At 36.1% G+C, this 25760-nt stretch overlaps 1 protein-coding gene and 1 non-coding gene across 2 annotated transcripts; one reads left to right on the top strand and one right to left on the bottom strand.

Annotated features, from left to right (window-relative positions):
• Positions 1-501: 501 nt before the first annotated feature.
• LOC126829291 (uncharacterized) lies at positions 502-11815 on the bottom strand. The gene is made up of 5 exons (XR_008789011.1): positions 11255-11815; positions 3393-3626; positions 2530-2756; positions 1906-2075; positions 502-508 (listed from the first exon to the last, which is right to left on the bottom strand). It is a non-coding gene; the product is annotated as an uncharacterized LOC126829291 (transcript).
• Positions 11816-16258: 4443 nt separating this feature from the next.
• On the top strand, positions 16259-25106 carry LOC126829293 (phospholipid scramblase 1). The gene is made up of 6 exons (XM_050559083.2): positions 16259-16586; positions 18021-18098; positions 19211-19406; positions 20617-20728; positions 21220-21325; positions 21759-25106. The coding sequence occupies exons 1-6, from the start codon at positions 16409-16411 to the stop codon at positions 21851-21853; spliced, it is 765 nt and encodes a 254-aa protein (XP_050415040.1). The 5' UTR covers positions 16259-16408; the 3' UTR covers positions 21854-25106.
• Positions 25107-25760: the final 654 nt, after the last annotated feature.

Below are 25760 nucleotides of genomic sequence, written 5' to 3'. Positions count from 1 at the left end.
GGATGGGGGTAGATTTGTGATTTCTTTTGTGAGTATGTTGGTGGCGGTAATTTTGTATGGGGTGGGGTAGGGGTAGTTTTAAAATTCTAATATACTGTTATTTTATGCTATATAATGATGCCCAGCACAAAGTAATAGTTATAGAGATTAATAAACTATTACAATACACATATTACGTTCTCGTCACTAACAGTGCACGTAATCATCGCGACACTTGATAGATGTGAACGAGCTGCCCCCTGGCGTATTGTGGTGTAATTGAATATAGAAATAGATGTGTTAATAACGGATCTTATGACTTTAATCTCTTAATATAAATAATAAGCAATAAGACGATTTGAGTTAGAATCAAAACTTAAGAATTCGGTTCCGATCAATATTTTGTATACATTATTAATATCTGAAGACGCCTATAGAGGGCAAACAGCTAGCTTATATGATTTAACGTATGTCATAATGAAGTAAAGTGGAGAATTTTTTACCCGGTCGTATTTTTTATTATTATAGCCTAGACCTTCAAGTTTACTAAATGTTATCTGTGCTTGATAACGATAACGTCGTGATTGTGTATAATAAACCAATGATTGGTGTCTTATATAACTTTTTTTAAAATTTGTTTTAAAGTTCCAATTGAATTACATGAGTGTCGGGTTTTGTATTAATTTTGTCGGGCACTTTTATTTCGATTTTCCCGAAATTCCAATTCAACCTTCATTACGGTGGAATGGTGATATCTAAAAGTTTTTTTTTTAAAAAATCGGAAAACAATGTGACCTCTAGAGAATCCACAAGCTAAAAATGCGATTTTTCGACCAATCAGGAGCCATAATCCAGGCAGTTACGTTCGGATATGTGTGATTATCAACAGGAACCAAGATCTTTATGATAAAAACATATACATGTATTTAAAGTTTCATCCAAATCGGATAAAAACTGTGGCCTCTAGAGGGTCCTCAACCTTGATATACCATATTTTTTACATTATTTGCGTGCAAGGGGCGGCCATTATGTCCTTCAGTTTTAGTCCGATTTTAACGAAATCCGAACTAAACCATCGTTAGTGTATAACTGTGATATTTTCACACATTTCTGTTTTTTAAATCGGATAAAAATTGTGACCTCTATAGGGACCACAAGCTCAAAATGCGATCTTTTGTACAATCAAGGGCCATAATTCAGGAGGTTACGATCCGATATGCGCGAATATCGAAAAGAAACAAGATATTTGGGTTATAAACATGCATTTTAAGTTTCATCAAAATCGAATCAAAGTTGTGACCTCTTGAGTGTCCACAAGCTAAAAACGTAATTTTTCGTACAATCAGGGGCCTTTATCCATGACGTTATGTTATAGTCCGATACATGCCAATATCGAATCGAGATCTTTGGGAGATAGACCTATATTTCAAGTTTCGTCACAGTCAGATAAAAATTGTGACCTGTAGAGTGTCCACAAACAAATTGTGGACAGACGGACGTCCGGACGGACAGGGGCGACGACAATATACGTCCACATGAAAATGTGGGCGTATAAAAATTGGAGGAGCTAAATCTCTATTCTTTGGCAACTAGAAATGAACACAAATGGGTCGCAACGCATTTAATGATTTACATTCAATCGTTTTTGTTTTTACTATAATTTCTAATCAGTTCTGTTCAGCGAGTCAAGTTTAAGTGTACACCGGTTGTATTCTCCTGTGAGCTTCGTTCATCGAGTCGTTTCATTACAAATGGCACTCGAAAGCATTCTAGGACGCCATTCGTGTGCCAATTTCAACATTTTATTTTGTTTTAAATATAAGATATCAGACGTCCATCTTTTCATGGCAAGATAACACCATCAATGTTGATTTAAATTGACCAATAAGTCCCGCCCCTTCCATCCCTTCACCCTCGTTATCTGACCAGTGTTCCTACCTAGCATCTGATGGTACAGTATAAACCAGGACTGTTCCACCATTACCCTGCTCGTTGTTAGTGGTTACCAGTAAATCCTGAACGCCATCTTGGTTGATATCTACAACATCCACACCAAACACTCCTCCAATTGTTGAATCAATTACTCGTGATTTTACCTGAAAATCATGAAAAAAGAAAACATGGAAATATCTGCACCTTTGACAGACATGTGAATGGTATCTAAATGAACAAAGGAATAAAACAGGGTCCAACGAGGACGACTTGGAATGAAAAGAAATGGGGTTGTCTTTCTGTTCTGCTCCTACTAGACTAAGGAGGAAGGCATACATTTTGCCCGGACTGCGGCGCTCCGACCTACCCCAACTGTCAAGGGTTCTTTTACGTGCACGCCAATATGTTTTTGTCCCATTCGAACGACTATCATTTGAATACTAACATACAGTTATATTCTTCTATGGTCGGAGGAGAAGTTTCGCATAATCTTCATTGAATTTTATCTGTCAAAGGTTCTTTTACGTGCACGTCAACCTCGTTTTGTTTTCAGTCCCACCAGAACGCCCCTGTGCATCCCCGGACAACCAACTATCAACATTAAATCTATATATGTACCATCGACGGATCTGTCCATGTGTTTCCGGAAGTGAGGTAGTAGACGGAAAGAGCTTTAGAAAAATAACCGGAAGTGAATATAAACTCTGTAGGAATCCCAGAACTATTTAATACAGAATGGTGGAAGAATATATCTGGCCCCTCGCCCAACACGTGTTGTTTCCATGGATCCTGCATACTGTGGTTTGTTGGATTCTCTAACCAAAGTAATTGTCCTTCAGAAGATCCTTTAAATATAGAAAAGAGAAAGATGCCGGGTTTGACGTCCATTCAAAACGGTCATTTCGGGACAAAATTCATTTAATCCAAGTAGAAAGTGTAAAAATTGATTAGAATAGAGTGACCTATCGAGCAAATGGCAGTCTTCAAATAGAAAACCTATGAATTGTTTAGTTGGAAATCGAATCATATTTATCTCGAATATATTAACTTGTAATTGTTAAGTTCAAAATAACATTGTTTAAAGGAGCTTTATGTAAGAGCTAAATCTGCCTATTGCAGTCTATCTTCTAGATTTAAATTATTATTTAGACATTTATTCACATGACACGCCTATAATCAACCCTCAAGAAGATCGGATGGCTTAGGTATGAAACGGATTAGAACATTTTCGCCATTTAATGTATATAATTTAACGATAAACTGGATAATCGAAAATTTGTTTATAATCTTAGCATTAGTACTTGACAATCCCGAATGTCTTGTTATAAAGTCGCCGAGAATAAAGTAATTGGACTGAAATTTTCAATGTATTCATTTTTTATTATCTATTTTTAAACTAGTATAGCAAAATGGACAGCTCTTTATCTAACTCTTATATAATGCATCATTAACCGTATCAACAATCAATAAAGATGATATACCAAATATAGGTTTTCTGGCTCTACAAGTTAAAATGTCTAGGTCGCCATCTTTATCCATATCAACCCATTGTACTTTATGGTAAAACCAGTCTTTACTACTTCCAGCTGTGATATCATAGGGTCCTTTAATACTCGCCTGGCTCGTAATATCTGCGAGCTTTATGGCGCCATTAGTTTTAAAAGGTACCAAAAATCCACCAGCAATTGATATCGTGGATGTACCGAAGACAGCATCTTTAAAACATAAAACAAAAAAAAATGTTTAAATAGATATCCTTAATCTATCCAACGCCCACACTTCATGTGTTCGGGTAAACGATACTTTTTAAAAAAAAAAAAAATATTAGTTCATCTAGAATATACACATTTTTCATCGGTTTTTTTTATTTGAACGGGATCGTTGTTTACATAAATCTTACTTGTTATTATGTAAGAATTATTGGTTTTAAATGTAGGGTCACTAATAGTGACTGGGTATACATTTTGCCGAAATTTGTTTTCGCTTGGTTGTTACCAAGACACATGAAAGAGGTTAACTTCGCAAGCTTTTCGCATGAAACCCAAATCTAAGGCCTTTAAAATCCCAGGGTTCTCGGTTTCAGAATTAGATGCACATGTAAACACCCGACGCAACAACGCAATCGGGCGGTTACAAGAAAGTGAATCCCAGAGAGAATGTAGCCGGGCTGCTGAATGTTTCCCAGAGTACAATCTGTCGCCTTTGGATAGATACCGACAGCGAAGTTCAACATGTGACCGCCCATGATCAGGCCAAAAGAGTGACTCCACCTACCCTGGATTGTCACATCCGGTTACATCATTTGCAGCAGCAATTCCTGGGCGGCGTAGGATCTCAGACCAGACAGTCTGTAACCGCCTACGTAAGACCGGATTACGAGCCAGACGCCCCGTTAGAGCTGCTGTTTTGAAATACGCCGACACCGTCAAATCCGACTTAATGGGTTCAGACACACAGGGTATGGTCACAGCAACAGTTTGGTTCAGCGACGAGTCGCAGTTCGTGTTGCAACGAGGCAATGGTAAAGTGGGGGTACCGACGACGAAATGTCACTATGCGTCTCTTTTTTTTAAGAGTATATTTTATAAATTTTATTTTATTTCGTATTGAAAAAGCCTTTAATATTGGATTCTTCAACACAATTGACGGCCCAAATCAATATATTATATTTTATAAATTTTATTTTATTTCGTATTGAAAAAGTCTTTAATATTGGATTCTTCAACACAATTGACGGCCCAAATCAATATATTATATTTTTGTGCGAACACATTCAATTTCTAGGGGAAATGACATCATATTTAGGCTATGACCTGTGAAATCAGTGTCAACACCAACTTGTTGTGCAATGATGAACTAAGAAAATTAATCAATACGGAGGTGTTTTATGAATGCCGCATTCTTTCACGTGTAAACTAATCACAACTGAACACGTGTCAAGCACCTTTTCAAGTAATCTTCAACTTTTGCAACAAAATTGGGTTTTACGCTACAACAGTTCTCGCAGATTTTACATTGGTCACGTCCACTCATTTTTGGTCGGCTTTGAATGTCTATGGATAAGACGGGTCGTAGTGAATGTTACGTTCTGGGACGATAACATAAGTCGTTTCCAGATCATCCGGTAACACTTTCCCCATTGAATGTTTTTCTCAACTGCGAGGGCGTGTCATAGATATCAATTTCTTTAAATAATGCATTTTAAAAAAAAATTGTGTGGACTTTGGACCCACAGGAAGACATCTGTCCAAGCCCGTGGGTTTTCTCCAGGTCCTCCGTTTTCCTCCCACTGCTAAAGACTCCTACGCGCAAGGGAATTATTGAAATAAAATTGAACCATTTATTAGTCGCGAAATGACATATTTTGTGTCGAGTGGACGTTAAACCCCATTTCTCTCTCTATCATTTCTTGAAAGTTGACAAGTTGAAAAGAAATGTTAAGCTGAAGATATCGCTTAGACCATATCAATAACCAATTTTCTTAAGTTCATTTTCATACAAACCCACGTTGAATGGATCCATGCCCCAGGTATTTAAAAAAGACGTTGGCTGGCTAACCTGGAGGGGGGTTGGATGACTGAATGGTTAGCGTGTGCGCTTTATCATAAAGTCTGTCATTAAGTCAACTGGCGTGGTTTCGATTCCCCGGTTGTACGTGACAAGGAGTAGGGTCGCCTGTTCAACTTCGTAGGTTTCCTCCGGTTTCCTCCCACTGCTAAAGACCCCTACGCGCAAGCGAATTATTGAAATAAAATTAAACCATATGTAAGTCCCGAAATGACCTAGTTTGTGTCGAGTGGACGTTAAACCCCATTTCTCTTTCTCTCTCTCGCTAACCTGGAGTTCCCGTATTCGATCCCTTCATTGGCCGAGAAAGTTCATTGGGATCTTTCGGAGTGATCACCCCCCCCCCCCGCCCCGCCATCAGTGGTGCAATGCCCGAGGGCCTAGCAATTGACAACGTATAGTCGTTCGGTGGGGCGAATAACCGAGGTGCCGTATACACATGGCATTGGCTTGCACGTAAAAGATCCCTCGGCAGTAGGCCGTAGCGCCGTTTTCCGGGCAAAATTTTCCTCACACCACACTATGGCGTACGCCAGTCTTCATTAGTCCAGTCGGAGCAGAACAGTAGGACGTTAAACCCCATTTCATTTGATTTCGTTATAAAAGATTTTAATAATAATATCTTGAAGAAAATAATTTAGATCTATTTAACAAGTATAAAAAAAAACGAGAAACAGGTCTGTATTTTAATCAGATCGATCTATCTTTGCCTAGATCTATTTGTCAAGGCCAACTCAATTTTCGTAAAGGTCGCTGAGATGTAAATAAGATTAGGGCACTTGATTGTTGGGAGATTGTAGGTTAGGGTTAGGGTAAGCGTTAGGGTTAAGATTATCGTTAGACCTGTTTACATATCGTGACCTTTGACCAAACTTAAAGATGGCCTTATCAAATAGATCTAACCATCTATATGTCTCTTTAAGCACTTTTCAGACGACCTTGAACTTAGAAATGTATACCTGTACATGACATGTTATTAAAAAAAACCTGTTTGCCGGTATTGGAGCATTTCGGGTAATTTTCTTTCACTGTATATAATAGGTCTATTATATCACTTAGTCGCGGAATTCAATGTGCAAGGGTATATTGCGTGGGTATAAAAAATAGGCTATTATAATATAATGTATTTTCTACATGGAAATCCTTAGATCTTAAAGTGCACATAAGATGGTCCCGGAAGATTTGAGATACGTGTAGCCAATGGTTACTATATCCACTTTACGGCAAGTTCACGCCAATCTGGTTGAAATTAATTCAGTTATCTTCATTCAAAGTCGTAAAAATAGACCTTCCATATTAACGGCTTTGCCAATTATCGAAAACACTCTTAATCCCCTCAGACGCCAGTGACGTCACAGTGACCGAATGCATATTCGGAATGTTTATTCCTTAATTACCTATATACAGCCGGCGTGTGTATTCTTTAACGCCTGAAGGATTCCTTAATCCCCCTAATTAAATAAAACAATTGACTACGGAATAATTTGTTTTGTAATTTTTTTTAATTTAAGATCCAATTTAGAGTGCCTACAACTTTTAAGTCCTGAACTCTTAATTAATTTTTTACAATATGTAAAAAATATACGGGTCCAGTTATGTGGTTTTTACTGCGAGCACTTCGCTTTTCCACATAAAGTGTAGTGTCGTTAATATCTGTCATTAATTAATCAATCCGACTATAAATGTTATACAGGCATGGGTCATAAATTAATTTCAAGTTGGTGTTAGCAGTGAGTGTTAGTGGGATTAAGAATGTTGATTAGGTAATTATCTTTTTTTACGCCCGCCAGATGAAAGACATCACTCTCAGTGGAACGTGTGCAGAATACCTCACGAACGAACTATAGTAGAATCATACGTAAATTAGTCTTAAAGCACATATAATTTGTCTCAAGCACATACATGTCATATGAATGTATATAGAGGGAGTTAAATTCAATTTTTAAAAATCTTTATTGTAATTTCTAATCAAGTATGTTCGGTGAAATACATGAACAGTCCAAATTCAGCGATAGTCATTAAGCCTGTTTAGTAAATTCTAAACATTTTTTTTATTATTATATTGTCGTTTGTGAATCAGTCAGTACTAACTACTTCTGCATTGTCTCCTAGGATATACCATTCTTTGTTCATTACAAATGGTTTTCGAAACCATAAAAAATACATGTACTGATTTAAAAATGTTCATTATGTCTTTAATATTGGATATTAGGATCCAATACTTTCATGGCAAGATAACAACATCAGTTGTGATTGAAATGGACCAATATTAAATTTTAATTCGTGTTTTTAATTCCGAATTTTCTAGAAAATATAGAGTTAGGGATTTATCTCCTTTAAACAGACAACTAAGTTATGTAATGCAGTCCCAGTTATGTAGTCTCAGTTGCCCGACTGTATAACCTGCTTTATGGCTAAATACACAACACAGTTTATATGGAAATACAATCACTGGTTTATAGGCATAGCACGACGTTTAGACAAGTATTCTCTTATCGTTATCTTAACCGTGTTGTGTTTTTAATGTGTTCAATCGCTAAATGCCACTCAAGGATTATATGTTTTATGGCTGTAGGACAAACATAAAAGCTAAATGTATTACAGCGATCTCTTAAAATAAATTTCTCGACATTCGGTCCCCCATAACAGGCTACGCCCACCAGCAATCAACAAATCATACCAAGCAATATTTAAAACATCTAACTATAAAATATCATGGCGAATGTTGTCATGCATTCGTAAATGGTATTTCTATTCGCACCAGCCAACGTTTCGATTTTAAAGTCCACATAAATTACGGCAAAACATCAAGAACTGGTTTTCTGTAACAAATCGTTGTATAGTTAAACTAGTTTAGATCTGAAGAAAGATAAAACCCAAAAGATTACTACTGATAAGAAATATGACATGACTATTTTGATATTTTCTCCAATGCTTATCAATTTAATCAAATGACTACCAAGTTCTGTTGTATAGCGTAAACTGGGAAAACAGGGTTAAAATGAAAGTAGTGTACAAGTGGAATCCTTATGTATTTTCTTGAATTCTCGTGATTGGATCAATGAAAACAAGACTTTTGTTGGTTGCTAATATTTCTCTATTCTTTGGTTAACAATAATCAACATAACTTACAGCAGACAATTAATGTAACAATTATTGGTTCAATACTCCAAAGTGCTTATGGGAATTGATATAAACTTTTGTCTCGAAATATTCAAAGACAGGTAAATCAAGTCTGTCCTTCGGGATGTGATCTGAAGTTGATCTCCTTGTGATAGGTTTCTAGAAAGTTCCCTTTTAATTCGTTCGTTCGTTCGTTTCTGGAGTTTTACGTCCACTTCCACCTAAGGTGATATCGTAGACAAGGATGATTCCTAAGAAACTTACTGGAGGAAGCCGTATGGATTAGGCTTGGTCCAGTGTAATTTGAGACATAGTGTCTTAGCAGGGAATGCCCACCCTTTTAATTCTGTTATTTGGGTCTATATATCCTACAAATCTATCGTCTATACAAACAACACACCATGGTAACTTAAAACGCTTTAGCCCGTAGACGTTAATTATAATTTATAAGCTTAATTTAAAGTGTAATACAAAGAATACTGGAGACGGGTGATTAAGGAGATATATATATAAGACAATATTAAGTAGATATAAATAAAAGGGTAATTAAGGTGGATTAAGATCCATTAAAATATAGTTTACTGAATTAAGTAATATTGTGCGGATTAGCACGATAGATTAAACATTTACTATCGGGTCGTAATTCACCCTACTACAGTAGCTCCAAACAGAAAGAGAGAAATATGGAGAGAAATTAGGTTTAACGTACACTTGACACAAACTAGGTCATTTCGGGACCAGCATATTATGGTTCATTTTTATTTCAATAATTCGCTTGCCCGTAGCGGAAGAAACCAGAGTACCCGGAGAAACCCCCTCGTTCTTGTGACCTAACGCGCACGCGTTAATCAATTCGGACCCTACCCCTTCTGAATTCCAACTGTCATATTAAAGTTTTAGTGCCTAATGCATCTCTGATAATGGCTGTATGGAAAGCTCTATAGTTTTTATTATGACGAAGTTTATATTTGTATATTATAACGTTACACTGTCATACGTGTATTAGGCCAAGAAAATAAAATACCTGTGTTTTCGGTTACTTGGCTCTACGTCGGTCGGAGGTTTGTATTATCTATTTCCTAGCATTTTTAGCTTAATCACTGAGTAAGGATCTTAAAAATAAAACATAAATTGCAGTGTTGGAATTTCCAGAGAAAATCAGGACAAGGTCTAGTTATAGGGCCTGGGAAATGAGAGCAACGGCTTAGGATCGTCGGTCGGGTTACCGTAAACACAGATGATTTCTTAAGCAAGGCTGACACTTGCACGATTCTGTGGCAGTGCGCAAACTCGTCGTAAACTGGCGTGAAGTGTGCGTAAACCCGTCGTGACTGCGTGCCATGTCGGGACGAGAATTTTGAAATGTTCAAAATTTTGGTCACGACATAATTTAGCGACCGGGTCGTGAACTATGCGCAAACTGTTCGTGAACTCGTCGGGACGATGCGGGAGGATGCGTGCCAGTGCGTGGCAGCTGCCAGGTATAAGCATCTTCTCTTCCCTGCAATGATTGTGTCTCTGACATTCAGCATGTTGTCTCTTCCACAGCCAATCCAAAAATGACCAGGGGTTGGGGAGGCCCTCTTTTTATATGGCGTGCCCAAGTCGGCACGACACCGTCCGAATTGCGTAAACTCGTCGTGCCAATGCGGGAAGTGCGCAAACTATGCGCAAACTATGCGCGAACTCGTCGTGCCAGTTCGTGTCAATGTGGACACTGATAGGCACGCATTCGGGAACTCGTCGTGAACTAGTCGTGAACAGTGCGGGAGCCTCCCAGTTCGTGACCCAAAATGGCACGACTTGCCACGACAAAATCGTGGCCAAAAGTCGTGCAAGTGTCAGCCTGGCTTTATTTTGCCCTTAAACAAATATAACGATAATAGTGTGGTATCTGTTTCATACAAGCCATTCATTTCTTCGGGAACCTTACACTTGGTTGAGCTTTTAATAATAACACAATAACAAATATATTTACAATACAATAGTACATATCTTGAACTTTTGAGCTACATGTAAACGATCTGACTTGTGTCTTAAGACGTATCCTACCACTTTAATAGTTAAACCCCAGAGGCAGAACCTGTCTACCGCCCACATAACATTGCAGTGAGGAAAAACACTATATAGGACTCCAGAAGTTAGATGTGTGAAGTGGTATCGGGTGTTCTAGAGGGAGAGAGAAATGGGGTTTAACGTCCACTGAAGACAAACTATAGTCATTTCGGGACTAACACATGGTTCAATCTTTTATTTCAATAATCCACTTGGGCGTATGGATCTTTAGCAGTGGGAAGAAACCGGAGGACCCGGAGTAAACCCACGAGGTTGGACAGGCGACCCTACTCCTTGTCACGTACAACCGGGGAATCGGGTGTTCTACAAAGAGCAAGTATATATAGACCTACCCCGCAGGGTCGTATAGTAGTAGACAGATTTTGCAATTGCTTCATCCCCTCGTGAGTTTTCTCCGGGTCCTCCGGTTTCCCCCCACTGCTAAATACCCCTACGCGCAGGCGTATTATTGAAATAAAATTGATACATGTGTTAGTCCCAAAATGACTTAGTTTGTGTCGAGTGGACGTTAAACCTCATTTCTCTCCCTCGCTTCATCCATATTTCATTTTATTTAATGACTAAAATATCAGTTTACCTGGAACTTGTGCAACTTCATTGGGCCATGTTACTTGACTCGTGATGAGTTCTGGACGTATGGCGGCAATATTGGACAGGTATCTGCCAATATTTCGAACAATGTAGGCACCATCGGTAGATAATGGCACTGCATTGAATGAAGAGACCAACAAGTCATACGTTGTGATGTTTCCAGTCTGGTTCCGGAACACGGTTGTAAAGCCCGGGTGCTCTAGCTTAAAGGAGCCCAGTAGCTTCGGGATAGATGCATCGACGTTGAGAATACACAGACCGAGAGCCACAAGGCTTAAACTAGCGAATGTCAAGTAATTCATCTATGAAAACAAGCACGTTTTATCCCGGGTATAGTTTATACTTGTTGATGACACGATGTTAAATAGGTCACGATAAGGTCTAATAGTCATGAATTGAAGTGCTCAACAGTCTTTATATAGCATAACATATTATTATCTGACCGATAAGTATTAGCATATAATCTACAATAATTTCTTAACTTGTACCACCCGGGTCAGCCGCTAATGTTGGATATTTCTGCCCGGATTCCGACGCTGCAGTCCTAACATTAAGATATAATCTACACTATATTACAAACAAAGGAAGTGCATGGCGTTTAATGTCTCATCCTTCTACAACATCCAGACTAATGCAATGAAATGAGGGATAACATCCTGGGGCCTGTTTCACGAAATTTTAACTAAAGATAAAATTCAAATTTTAGTATATACTTCAATTTTGATTGGCTAAGCACTAAAATCAATCTAATGTTATCCAATCAAATTACTAAAATTTTGATTTTATCTTAGTTAAAATTTGGTGAAACAGGCCCTAGCTTTTCTGTTCGAACCGGACTAATAAGAGTGGTTTAATGGTCGAGTGCAAGACAGTAAACAACTTAAAATACTGACACCTATCCAGCACGTGCATTTCAATGAAATACGTCACGCGGGTCCAATTTAACAATTAGTATAAATAATGTACGCTTGGCCCATTGCCCGTACCATTACCGTACCATTATTTGAAATAATGGTACGCCAATATCAAAGGATGACGTCACATCTGTATTTTAAAGACGGTTATGCTATGTTGGATATTTCTGCCCGGACTGCGACGCTACAGTCTTATTAACAATCTAGACTTTTACGGGAGGGAGGGGTGGGGTGGATGGCCGAATGATTAGCGCGTGTGCGTTGTATCATAAGGTCTGTCATTGAGTCAACTGGCGAGGTTTCGATTCCCCGGTTGTACGCAACAAGGAGTAGGGTTGCCTGTCCAACCTCATGGATTTTCTCCGGATCCTCCGGTTTCCTCCAACTGATAAAGACACCTACGCGCAAGCGAATTATTGAAATAAAATTGAACAATATGTTTAGTCCTAAAATGACCTAGTTTGTGTCGAGTGGACGTTAAACACCCCCCTCTCTCTCTCCCTCCCTCTCTTTCTCTCTCTCCACTTTTACAAATGCAAATGGGGTTAAACGTCCTATTCTTCTGCATCACTCTGGCTAATGATATAAAATAATTAAGTTTAAAGTCCTCCTATTCTTCTCTAACCGGGCTAACAAAGACGGCCATAGGCTACGCGATCTGCTATGGAGAATTTTTAGCTCGGGCAGCGGGCCACATCCCACTCTTATTTCAAATTCCATTTGTCAATGGTTCTTTTACGTGTACACCAACGTCTACACAGGGCCTTGGTTTTCCGTCGCTTCCGAACGACTAGACGTTGTTCCTTGCCTAAAATTTTAGACCCACAGATAGATCCAACTTTGAGATACAACAAAGTTTATCTTCCACTGTAGACAACTTAAGCCAAAAACAAGGCTAAACTGACTTTCTGCTTAATATTTGGAAATTAAAATTTTATCGTATAGATTTTGTCATATCAGTAATCGAAATAACACCTCAGATTAATCCAATTAAATACCTTTTCTTTCACCTAAATCAAAGAAAGTTAACACCTTTAAACATCTATACGCAACATGGCAGACGTCGTGGTGATATCAGATTAGATTATGCATGTATACCAAACTTTGATACAAATCTGCTAACCCATGGCTGCAAAATATAAGCGTTTTCACTTTCAATTTAGTTGTTGTCAAGGAATTTCACCGACGCTCGTAAAAGGCCTTGATCCGGCTGGCTAGGTTAGTGATTTGATTTTCGATAAGGCTATTTTTAATTAAGATATGCCTGGTTATAAACATATGGTCAATATTCCAAATATATAGGTGAATTGTTTAAGCACCAACAGTTCATACTGATAAGAGCCCTTAAATGTTTCTTCTTTTTTCTTATTAAATGACACAGGTTTGTGTAAATATAATATTTACCTCTGTTTAATAGAAGCTCGTATAATATTCCCGCCTTCATTAGCCCAGGTGGGACTAAGACGTGATACCGTGAACTAGAAATGCCATACTCGTTGCTGTGTTACGTTTGGTAAGACCGGAATATGGGTTGTGCAGGCGTCCCCACACCTAGTGCAAATCCGTTAACGGACCCATGATTTGCATGGAGTTCTTAAACGTGTATAGGATTCTCGCCATGTTGCATGTATTCATTATTTTACCCCTTTTTCGCAGGAGCCGAGATGGGCCACATGATATAAAATACAGATTCCCAATTGTGAAGAGCAGGCAAAGAAATTATATCAAGTCGTCCGTAAAGAACAGAAATTCAGAATCCCTTACAAACATTATAGAGGTAGATTCTACAATCATTAAAATTCGCGAAATTCTGGAACACGTTTTAATCAATACTGGCATAATATATATTTACAATATCAACATGGCTAACAGTGGAAATATCCGACCGTGCATTCTTATGGGTGAGCTAGACACTTATAAAATTCGTAGGCTGAAATCTATACAAAACCCGTGTCTTTAGCTACCAGTTGATTATGATTTTAATTTTAAAAGAAAGACAAACATCAATTATATAATACAGCTGGGTTTAACGTCCTACTATTCTGCACCGACTGGGATAATGTAGTTAATATAAATGACGAAGCTCGTATTGTGAATTTTAAGTAGAATACGTCTTCTTTAATTAGCTACGAGAACGTAGCTAAAAACGTTGAGATATACTGAGAGAGAGAGAGAGAGGGGGGGGGGAGAGAGGGGGAGAGAGAGAGATGGGGTTTAACGTCCACTCGACACAAACTAGGTCCATTCGGGACTAACACACGGTTCATTTATATTTCAATAATTCGCTTGCGCGTAGGGGCATTTAGCAGTGGGAGGAAACCGGAGGCCCCTGAGAAAACCCACGAGGTTGGACAGGCGACCCTACTCCTTGTCACGTACAACCGGGGAATCAGATATACTGATGTTGAGAGATGAGGTTTGTTATCTAGTCTTTAAAGGCTCAATACCACTCTTGTTGTATCTGAATAATATATCCCAATCTTTATTCTGATCAACAATTTGAACTATTTTACAATATTCCAATTAATTGATGATATAAATTTCATCTTAACACACCTAATTTAAAAAATTGGAAAAATTCAACTAAATGATTTGAAAAGCCTAACGTAAACCTTTTCAAATGTGACTTGGATTTAAAAATATTTTTGAACCCTCTGGACAAGTAAAATAGGATTTAGTGGATAATTTACACAAAATGTAAGACACTAATACATCTAGTACTTAGAATAAGGCTATTTCTTTATTTTCTGGAGCTGTCAAGACAGCAAGAGTGTTATTGTCCCTTTAATATAAGAGCTAAATGTTCCTATTGCAGGATTTTATTTAACAAGTAACGTTGCTACGGTAATAATCAATATTTCCTACATCCTGTGAAAACTTCAAGCAGTGGTATCTTGTCTAAAGTAATTTGAATGTAATTTTCAATATATTGTCGTTGAATTACTTATTTTGATCTATTATAGCAATAACGGTCAGCCCTTTATTTAAATCTTACATAATGCATCTTCAACTAGACACTAATAATCTTAACCAAGTACTACTTAAACAGGCATTGTGCAAGAGCTAACTCTGCCTATTGTAGGTGTTTCTTTAGGCTTAAATGTTACATAAATTATTAATAAGACATTAATTAACTTACCAAAATCACAATCAACGCTCGATATGCCTCCGATATTAAGTAGATTTGAATGCGTTTTGCGGTTGATGATATAACCGCAAAAATGGATAATTGACACTTTGTTTATTATCGTAACAACGGTAGCAATGACATTAGAGTATATTATTTGCAAGAAATAAAATGAATGTTTAACGTCCTACTTTTCTGCTTCACCCTCCTTTTTACGCGAAATGAGGGGCTACATCTGTTGTCCCATTCATGTGAAACTTAACAAATTATCTTGAATGAGAGGATGAGCTCTATTCATTACCCACCCATTTCTTGCAAAACGTGGGCATCTTGCTTGGCAACCGTTTTTTTTTTTTGTTTTTTTTTTAACTGGCGGAAGTGAAGTGGCTTGAAATAAAGATCGACTGTCCAGTTAACTATTCGCGACCATCGCAACTTGTGTGCCATAACTTGGAGAAATGAAATGAAATGAAATTGGGTTTAACGTCCTACTGTTCTGCTCCTAGACTGGGCTAATAAAGACTATAGCATACTCCATACAGTGTGCTATGAAGGAAATTTTGCCCGGGCAGCGGCACTATCGCCTACTCTTATATCGAATTCCAACTGCCAAGGGATCTTTTACGTGCATTCCAATATATACACGGGACCTCGGTTTTTCGTCTCATCTGAAGGTTTAGATATCTGTCCTTATCAGGCTTACCATGGTGAAAGGTGTACTTGCAGCCAAATTAATGGGGGCGGGCATTCCTCCGGACTTGTCTTCTTAACATTTAGCCGGTAATTTTGCCTTAATCATTATTGGGTTCGCTTTGGGTAAAAAGATTTTAATCCATAGAATTTCAGCTGAATGTAAGTGTGAAGTCAAATGAGAAAAGAACAGTGATTTGATTCGAGTATAATTCAAGGGCGTGTCGCGAGCAAATTATCTCCCTTTACAACAGGCGTCGCTAACGCCAGAAAAGATACGAGTGGACTAGCCGACCTGATAGTGTATTATAGCACACCAGTACTACTACTAGCTGTCCGTTGTGTACCATCGAAAGGAACCATTGATTTGACTTTTTAGCTTTGGAAGAACTGACAATTAACATCCAAAATGTCGCAAGGTGGAACCGTTATTTCTCAACCACAATCTGGAGAAAAGGGCCAACAATTCCAGATGATGGCCGCACCCCCTCCAAATATTGTCGTGCCAGCAGGATTACCGGCCGGGTTGGCTTATTTGGCGCAACTTAGCGAGGTCAGAGTACATCAAATTTTAGAGTTATTGGAAGGTAAGTCCATTGGTGAAATTACGCAATAACACGGAGCAAATAATTTGATACCAACAACAAGGAACTAAACGAAAAAGTAGGCCTAGAGATAGAAGAGTGTGCACAATGTCGAGAACTGCAGCCGCGGCTTGGGCTACACGGGGTTGTTTACACTGTATGTAAGCACAACACACACGGTTTCGTTGGTTGCCAGCATTTAAAGCGACAGTAGGCTGACGGCATTTAATAAATTTGTCCATGGAATATTAAATGTTTTTTACCTTCTGGATAATGATTCATGAATGAATATTAATCAGACGCAATCTGTCTGGATGAGTTAAAATTCATAATTATTCAGATTATGGAAACTAATTTTTTTTATTTCTTTGCATAAGTCGGTGTCACAATGCTTCTAATTATTGCCATGCCCCTGCCGGGCATGCCCTTATTATTCTAAGCAACTTTCACGCTTTAGTTTAATAAAACTCTTTGTTAAGGCAGATTTATACTTGTGCTATAGTATAAGTATAAATAACTAAACTATACGGTATACAACTATACATGTATGTGAAGCCAAGAATTGTCTTTGCATACTTATGTACCGTCGCATGCTTCAAAACGGCATCCCTTCAAAGCCCAGCTTTCTGGCAAAGTTGATCATCATATCATAACGTCTTTGCAGATCAATTTTGGAGCGAAGTGAAGGAGTTGAACTTTGTTCAACGTCTCCGCTTCACTCCAAACATTGCAGCTGTTGCGAGCACATGATCCATCTAACAACACAAGAATGCTAGCTTCACTTTGGTTTGGTTACTACTAATTTTTAAGGATGTCATCCTTTTCTATATTGGCATGCTGTATGAAATTTATTAATTACAAATTTTTACTTATTATTTTACTCTTGATTTTGAATGTTCTAAGTGCCAACTTGACTCTATTAGTAAGTGCGAGAGAACTGCACTACATGCAAAACAAAAATCTACAAGATAAACCTGCGGACAAGACAGAAAATAGACATTGCACCAAATAAACAAATCAAATTAAGTGAATGGATCCCGGGGGCCAGCCGTAAGTGTTTTAAACATGCAACTCCCAGGCTAGTTTATTTTAACTAAATGTACATGTTGGCATGCTTTTACTTTCAGTCACACGCAATATTAAAATTGTGTTGATGACAGTAGGCCTAAGGCTGACGAAATTATTAATTTCATTTTCAAATCTATACTAATATTTGTGACTGTCGTTTGTCTGTCTGTTCGGGGTTGGCGGCTACACTAGGTCTGCCCCGAGTCTGAAATTTGGGGTATAGGGGTAGCTTGGACCGGGGAGTAACATAGGCCAGGTGGCGTTCATCTACCACTTCCGGTTTCGAGGTTATGACCCCCGAGTGAAGCCGGACATTCTTCTAGTAATGTATAATTGAATGTGCATTATAATATAATGTTTTATTTTCAGTTATTACTGGTTTTGAAAAGAATAACCGATATAGTATTTGCAATGAAGGAGAGCAACAGTTTATGTTTGCTAAAGAAGGTTTGTGCTTGTTATTTCTTTGTTAAATGAATTTTGGAAAATAAAGTACCGGTATTGATGGGGTTTTTTTTTACATTAATTATAATTATCAACTTATTTCTTTTAAAATGGAAATGTATTGAATTGGTTATGTCAGGTCACATGATGCCTATATTGTGCAATTAGTTTTTTTAAGTACATGTACGTAGCTCCCTATTGCACAGGGAGTTAATTGCAAATAAAATCTGTTCAGCTTCTTGTATATATTTCTTGAAGTGATCACATTTACTAACAATCTGTTTCACAGCCTAATTTGAAACTAAAGTTTTCTTTTAACTCTGTATAAGATAATATTGACCGTTAAGTTCACGCACAGTATTTAGGTCTACGTGTGATGTCACAACAAGCAGCATTGACAATGATAACGCTTGCATTGTGTATGTACATCAGACATAACACAAACTGGTACTGTCAGAGTTGGTGCCTTTTACTCATCTTGCCCTTTTGCATACTATCCAAATATAGGCCTACTTCAAACACCTTTACTTTTTGTTACGCTCACATTGAAATGTCTTCTATTGTTGTTGTGTGTGGCCGCTCTAGGGGCTTGAGTTATCATCCGATTGACTTTAAATTTATACACAGTGTTTATGGTCTGAATAGGATAAACCTACTAATTTTCAGCGATTTCCGATAATTGCCACCAGAGTTCTGGCCCATGATCACTTCTTAAAAAATCTTGTGGACGGTAAAGAAGCTAAAATGGTCATCCGATTGATTTCAGATACAGTGAATCCTATTGATTTTGAGCAATTTCCGATAATAACTGTCCTTGATAACTTTAAAATATTTTTTAGTTTTAGAGGCTAAAGTTACATGTATCATCCGATTGACTTTAAATTATTTATACACAGTGTTTATGGTCAGTAAATGAAGAAACCTATTTCCTGTAATTACTGCCATACATGTAGTTATCGCACTTGAATTAGCTGTATTTCTAGACTTGCCGGTTGTGTCTGATTGCGACAGGTGCCCTATTGTACTGCAGAATGCAGACCAATAATGGAATAAAAATGAAATCATATATAGTTTGTGTAAAATGGGCATTTAAAATCACATTTCTCTTTTATTAGATACTGATTGTTGTACACGACAGATGTGTGGTACAGCTCGACCCTTCGTGATGAATATTACAGATACTAACGAACAGCCCTTAATCCAGTTACACAGACCATTTAGATGTCAAGGAAGTTGTCTGTGGTGTTGTTATCTTCAAGAGATGGAAATCCAAAGTCCACCTGGTAATAAAGTTGGAGAAGTTAAAGAAGTGTGAGTAGTGGAATTTTTTAAATTTTCAACTCTGGTGTAATACCAGTCACCATAATCGTCCTACACCCACTTTGTAAAAATATACCATTTATATCCTCCCACAGCTAAAATTATCGAAATAAAACTGAACTATGTGTTAGTCCCGAAATTACTATCTAGATGTTAAATCCCATTTCTCTCTCTCACTTTTTACTACTTGTGTGGCATTAATGCATACAAGTGATCAATTTAGTCGAAGCTAATATTTATTTATTATTATGTTTAGAAAGTAATTAGAAATGATACATGGACCAACAAAGGCCTATTAATTCCAATTATTCACATTAAATCATACAATTACAAGTGATCATTACTCTTAAGTTAATATTTAATAATGATATAGAAAGTGATTAGTAACTGTCATTAATTAGCAGGTGTATAACTATAACCAACTGTAAACACTACTGAGTGTGAAAGTGTGACTCTTTATGACACCCATCACTACTGAATACACAAACCCAATGGTGTATCACTTATAAGTTATTAAAAAACATATGAAGCAACATCCTTTGATGTTGACATACCATTATTTCAAATAATGTGTGGCAATGTACCGATCGACTCGTAAATTATTTATACCAAATGAAATATAGGACGTGCGGGTTAGTGTATCTGTATTTTTAAGTTCTGGTCCCGGGCAAGACAATGCATAATATATTGAAACAGCACTCGACATATAAGGTCCCATGGCAGTATTAATATTCATGTTTTATTTATAATGTCTCACTCTTGAGTCGTCTCGACCATTACACCACACATACATGTAGTCATGGTCTTAACACTTCAGTGACATAACAAAAAAGACAAGTAGGAGATTTGATTTATCCCCCAAATAATTTATGTAAAGAGATTTCCTTGTATCTCCCAAGGAGATATCGCTCAGTAATATGAGTAAATTATGAAATTTATCACACAAGCGATATCTACTGTAGAATGTGGTATTGAGTGATAGAAATACCTACCTGCCCATAAATCATTGAAATGAATTAATTGTATTATGTGTTAGTTCCGATTCCGAAGTTTTGTGGAGGTTACTCATCTCTCTCTCTCTCTCTCATGGAGAAAACCAATCAATTTGATCAGATCTCCATCAGCCTATCATCTTACAATTTTCATGTGCCACTGTAGGCTATTTGTCAATAGTTTTGTTTATTTTATATTTTATTTTTAGATGGACTTGCTGGACACCTAAATACCATGTATATGATGCTACGGGATCTCCTGTATTCACTATTATTGGTGATTGCTGTTACTGTAAATGTTGTACTGATGTAGTGTTCAGGGTCAGTATGGTTCAGACAATTTACATTCTTAATTAAAATCAAGCCAAATTATAGGAAAAGGTTGTATATACAGCAGTTATAAATATGCTAGAGATTACTAAAACTTGGTTTACAAAGTAATTAAGAAAATTCAGTATTCCACTCCAGTGTAAAATACGTATAAAAGATGTGATATACAAGATTAGCTGAAAAGTTGATAATGCAAAATGAATTAAAAATTTCATACAAATGACTTTATTCTGATCTAAGCAAAGTTTTCACTGTTTGAAGTTTTGACAAGATGTGGCATAGATTTAGATCTTACATAATGCATCTTTAATGATATTGATAATCCCCCATGCCACACATGTACTGTATGTAATGACTTCGGGTTCTGTGTTCAGTAATGTTACATTATGGTTTTAAAATGGATAAATGAAATGTTGTAGATAACTATTTGTCAATCTTGTTGATGAATGAACAAATCTTAAATATGTGGTTTCTGATTTTAGGTTCTAGCAGGTGTTGATGATGGTGGAGAAGAAGTTGGGCAAATTGTTAAGCATTGGGGTGGATGTCGTGAAATGTTTGGTGGTGCCAATGACTTCTCTTTACGATGTAAGTAACCAATGGTAACCATTACTTTATTCAGAATCAGAATCCCAAAATAAAATGTGGGCTTGATATCCTACTTTTCTGCACGAGTGGTTGTCATAAGCTCATTTCAGGAAGAACATGGTAAACTTTTATGTCCATAATTCTCTTTTGCACATAGTTTTCTTTAGAAGTGACAAGAAATCAGATGGCCTGGAGAAAACCCATGGGTTTGGGCAGGTTGTCTATCTCATTGTCCTTTACAAGCTTGTGATCAAAGTTCATTGAACCCAACCCATGACTGTTTAGTCATACGGATGGGATGAAAAACTGAGGCCATGTGTACATATTGGATTACACATAAGATAACCCTTAACAGTTGGGATTCGATATAAGAGTTTATGTAATTTAACCTTTTGAAGAAGTGATATTTGAATAATTGTTATATATTTTTCAGTTCCTGCCAATATGGATTTAATGAAAAAGACAATCTTAATGGGGGCAACATTCCTGATAGATTTCAACTACTTTGAATATCGTGGAAACAACTAAACGAATGAGACAGGTTCAGAATTTTAAAAACGACGAGAAAATCATTTTTAATTGTTGTATAAACTCATTATTTTTATTAACCATTTAATATTTTTGACATAATCTAGTAAATTTTGTGTTCATATTATTTATATTTTATTTTTAAAAATTGTTATGCTGATATGGTATCGAACAAAATCTATCAATGTCATAATCTCATATAGTAACATTCAGAACTATTGTGTTCAAATAATTAAAGTCTGTTGTAGCAAAGTCAGTCAAAACAGCAGATGTTGCTAAGTTTATGTTCTTAGTTAACATCTTCATTGAGTGCCACTGTGGCAGTTAGTGTAACAAATTGTTATTCCTTAAATAGTTTTTCAATATGTCCACACAGGTAAAGCTTGAACTGAAAAACTTCTTTTAAAAAAGATAATTTTGAATTTTATTTATAGTAACTGTCCGATTTTCAGGCATTGGTCTAAAAGTACATATTGGCCATTATATTGATTTGCTGTCAATTACATATCTCTTGATTGATCATATATTGATGTGTGCTGTTCATTTCAATTATATCTGTATTCTGTATGCTGCAAATAGCTCAGACATTTCACTGTGCAGTGAATTACATGTATGTAAATATGTGAGTGCTGTAAATTGCTCATACATATTTGTGTGTGCTACAATTGCTCATATATAGTTCAGTGTGCTGTAAATTGATCATACATATTGTGTGTCCAGTCAATTGCTCATATATTTATTTTTCCTGTATGCACTTGAAATAGTTTAACTCTGTTTTTGCTCAAGATAAAAGGTAATATCGAGTATTTAGAACCCATGACATACTTAAACATCTCTGGATTTTATTTTATTTGTGTTGAATAAATCTGAAATACATCATTAAACTTATCTGTCCATTTAAATTAAGATCTGAATTTGTTCAAACAAAATCTTCAAATTTTATGAAACGATTTATTTTTTTTATATATATAGAGATTATAGAGCTGTAAAATTTTGATAATTTATTTATTTTAAATTTCAGATTACATTGATATTGTATGCATAGAACAAATCCATCCTTAGTTTTAAAGGATTTTTATTATTTAATTAACTGTTTTAATAATTAGGTAGTGAATTAATTGAAAAGGAAAATCAGCAACAACTTAACTTCTTTTTTGGAGTAGACTAAATGTCCTGCACATATGTTGTTTAACAATTTGATCTGATTAAGTGATCATATCAGTATATTAGAATTAAATATTTGACATCTGTGAGATTTTTCTTTACAATGGCTTTCTAAACTTTTCTAAACTTGCTATTTTGATATTTAGATTGATTCCATCACCCATCTATTTTTAGAACACTGTGGTAGTCTTGAGTTATTACATTGATAGCTGAATAATTTATTTGGTTAATTGATAGAATACAATGTTACAGTGCATTTATTTCGATTTCTACAGCTACCATGACACATATTCTACAGTTACTATGGCACACATTTTTTTTAGGTTACCATGATTCTTGATGGATCATAACTTACTTGTATGCCAATTATCATTGACTATAGCTTTATAACCATCAAAGTTGTCTCAAGGCCTGCATAACAACATTTACTGCATTAGATGTCATACATACAATTATTTAATTTTTATATCAAGCCATTTTATGTGTTTTTATTGGCACACGTGTTCCACTCACATTTATTATATAAAATCAATAGTAATATTTGTTATTTATATACGAAATTGCCATAAATTGTGTATCAGTCCATAATAGTAACATTCAAATTAAACTACAGATTTCCATAACTTGTACTAAGTCTTATTACTACCAGTAAGATTAAAGATGTTTTTTGTAAGATTCAGATAAAGAGCTGACAATTCTTACAATAATAGTTTATAAAAGAAATAAATATTGAAAATTTCAATCAAATTACTTTATTCTAAGCAATTGTTGGAAGTTTTGATAAGAATAGCGTAGTGTCGATTGTTAAGACAATGAAAAAGTCTTGATTATCCATTTTTAAATTTAAATTATTAAATGGCGATGGCGTTTCAATTCACTGTCGGATAGCATGGAAAACCGTGTTCCTATTTATAAATTGATTGTGCACTTAAAAGATCCCTTGATAATTTGAAATTTCAAAAAGAGTAGACAGATATGCTCAAGGCATTGCACATGTAACATGAAACAAACAATATGACATATTCTCAAAATACCGAAGATGCATAATAAAATCACCAATTTGTTGAGTTATTACTCAGTAGAACAAACCTGTATTCATATATTGAACAAATACACTAAGGAATGGGGAAATAAACTTCTTAAAGTGAAGATATGTTGGTAAACAACCATTCCCTATGGTTATTGAATTTCCTCAGTTTTTATAGTTGGGTCAACAATTTGCCTTTGTATTAAATTTTGTTATTTTTACAGGTTAACAGTTAGCGTCAGAATTTACCTGGAAACTTTATTTTAAACTTGTTCATGTATTGGGAACCTATAATGAATATTTTAATTACCTGTAAAGGTTTTCATATTGTAATACGTCATTTGGTTATATTGAAATATGCCACTTGGTTATACATATATTGTAATATGCTACTTGGTTATACTGTAATATGCCACTTGATTATACTGTAATATGCCACTTGATTGTATTGTAATATGCCACTTGGTACTTATGTTGTAATATGTCACTTGGTTATGGTGTAATATGCCACTAAGTTATATTGTAATATGCCCAGTGGTTGTATTGAAATATGCCACTTGGTTATACTGTAATATGCCATTTGGTTATACTGTAATATGCAATGTGGTTATATTGTAATTTGCCGCTTGGCTATATTGTAATATGCCACTTGGTTATATTGTATTATGTCATTTGGTTATATTGTAATTTGTCACTTGGCTATATTGTAATATCATTTGGTTATACTATAAGCAACTTGGTTATATTGTAATTTGTTTCTGGCTATATTGTAATATGCCACACGGTTATATTGTAATATGCCACACGGTTATATTGTAATATGCCACACGGTTATATTGTAATATGCCACTTGGTCATATTGTAATGAAATATATAAGTGGGTTATGAAATGCAAGTTAGTTGGTTATTTTAATGTTGTTGAATGCCATGTGTTAATATTTTGTTTTATTATAAATGTAGTTGATTTATATTTGTATATTTTAGTGATACTTTTATTTGAAGCCCTTGACTGTATGTGCCTATATTTCCTTACATTTTGTAAATAAATTGTTCTGCTGATCATTTTTATCTCAAAGTCTATTATGTTATAAAATTAACTTTTTAACTAGAATTGCTATACAGATGTGCACAAGCCAATTGGTGATGGTTGGATCAGAAGGTTTGTCATTCAGTCAAGTGACATGGTTTTGATTCCCTGCTTGTATGTGACAAGGAGTAGGGATGCCTGTCCAATCTCGTGGGTTTTCTCCGGGACCTCCGGTTTCCTCCCACTGCTAAAGACCCCTAAGTGCAAGCGAATTATTGAAATGAAATTGAACCATATAATCTGAAATCAACTTAGTGTCGAGTGGACATTAAACCCCCATTTCTCTCTCTCATGGTTTAAAAAGTGTGCAATAGTTATCAGTACCACTTTTCCAAGGCTAAAAATGTCAGATGCTTTTTGTATAATAAAGATGTCACATTGTTGTTTGTTAGATTTTGGCAAGGATGTCTTAAACCAACAAAGAAGTGCTGTAAATCTTATTCGGGTTGATGTAATTTTCAAAATTTTCTTGGGGGGGGGGGGGGGGAAAGGTCTTGACTTTGTTTGCTATAAGACTATACTATGTTTTAAGTGGCTGATAAACAAATCAGGGTGTTCTACCCGTACTTTCCCTTTAAGAAATAGGCTGACATTAAAAGCCTTTTATTAATATTGGATTGATGTTATCA

The sequence above is a fragment of the Patella vulgata genome, chromosome 8 (genome assembly GCF_932274485.2).
Source record: "Patella vulgata chromosome 8, xgPatVulg1.2, whole genome shotgun sequence".
Taxonomy (NCBI): domain Eukaryota; kingdom Metazoa; phylum Mollusca; class Gastropoda; family Patellidae; genus Patella; species Patella vulgata.
Note: the sequence above shows the minus strand (reverse complement) of the source record. Positions and strands in the feature narration are given on the sequence as shown.

What these genes read in the sequence shown, in the direction of transcription:
- LOC126829293 (XM_050559083.2), top strand. Translation starts at nt 16,409, where the DNA reads ATGTCGCAAGGTGGAACCGTTATTTCTCAACCACAATCTGGAGAAAAG. An exon ending in GTTTATGTTTGCTAAAGAAG is followed by an intron (nt 18,099 to 19,210) that starts GTTTGTGCTTGT and finishes CTCTTTTATTAG; the next exon opens with ATACTGATTGTTGTACACGA. An exon ending in CAATGACTTCTCTTTACGAT is followed by an intron (nt 21,326 to 21,758) that starts GTAAGTAACCAA and finishes TATATTTTTCAG; the next exon opens with TTCCTGCCAATATGGATTTA.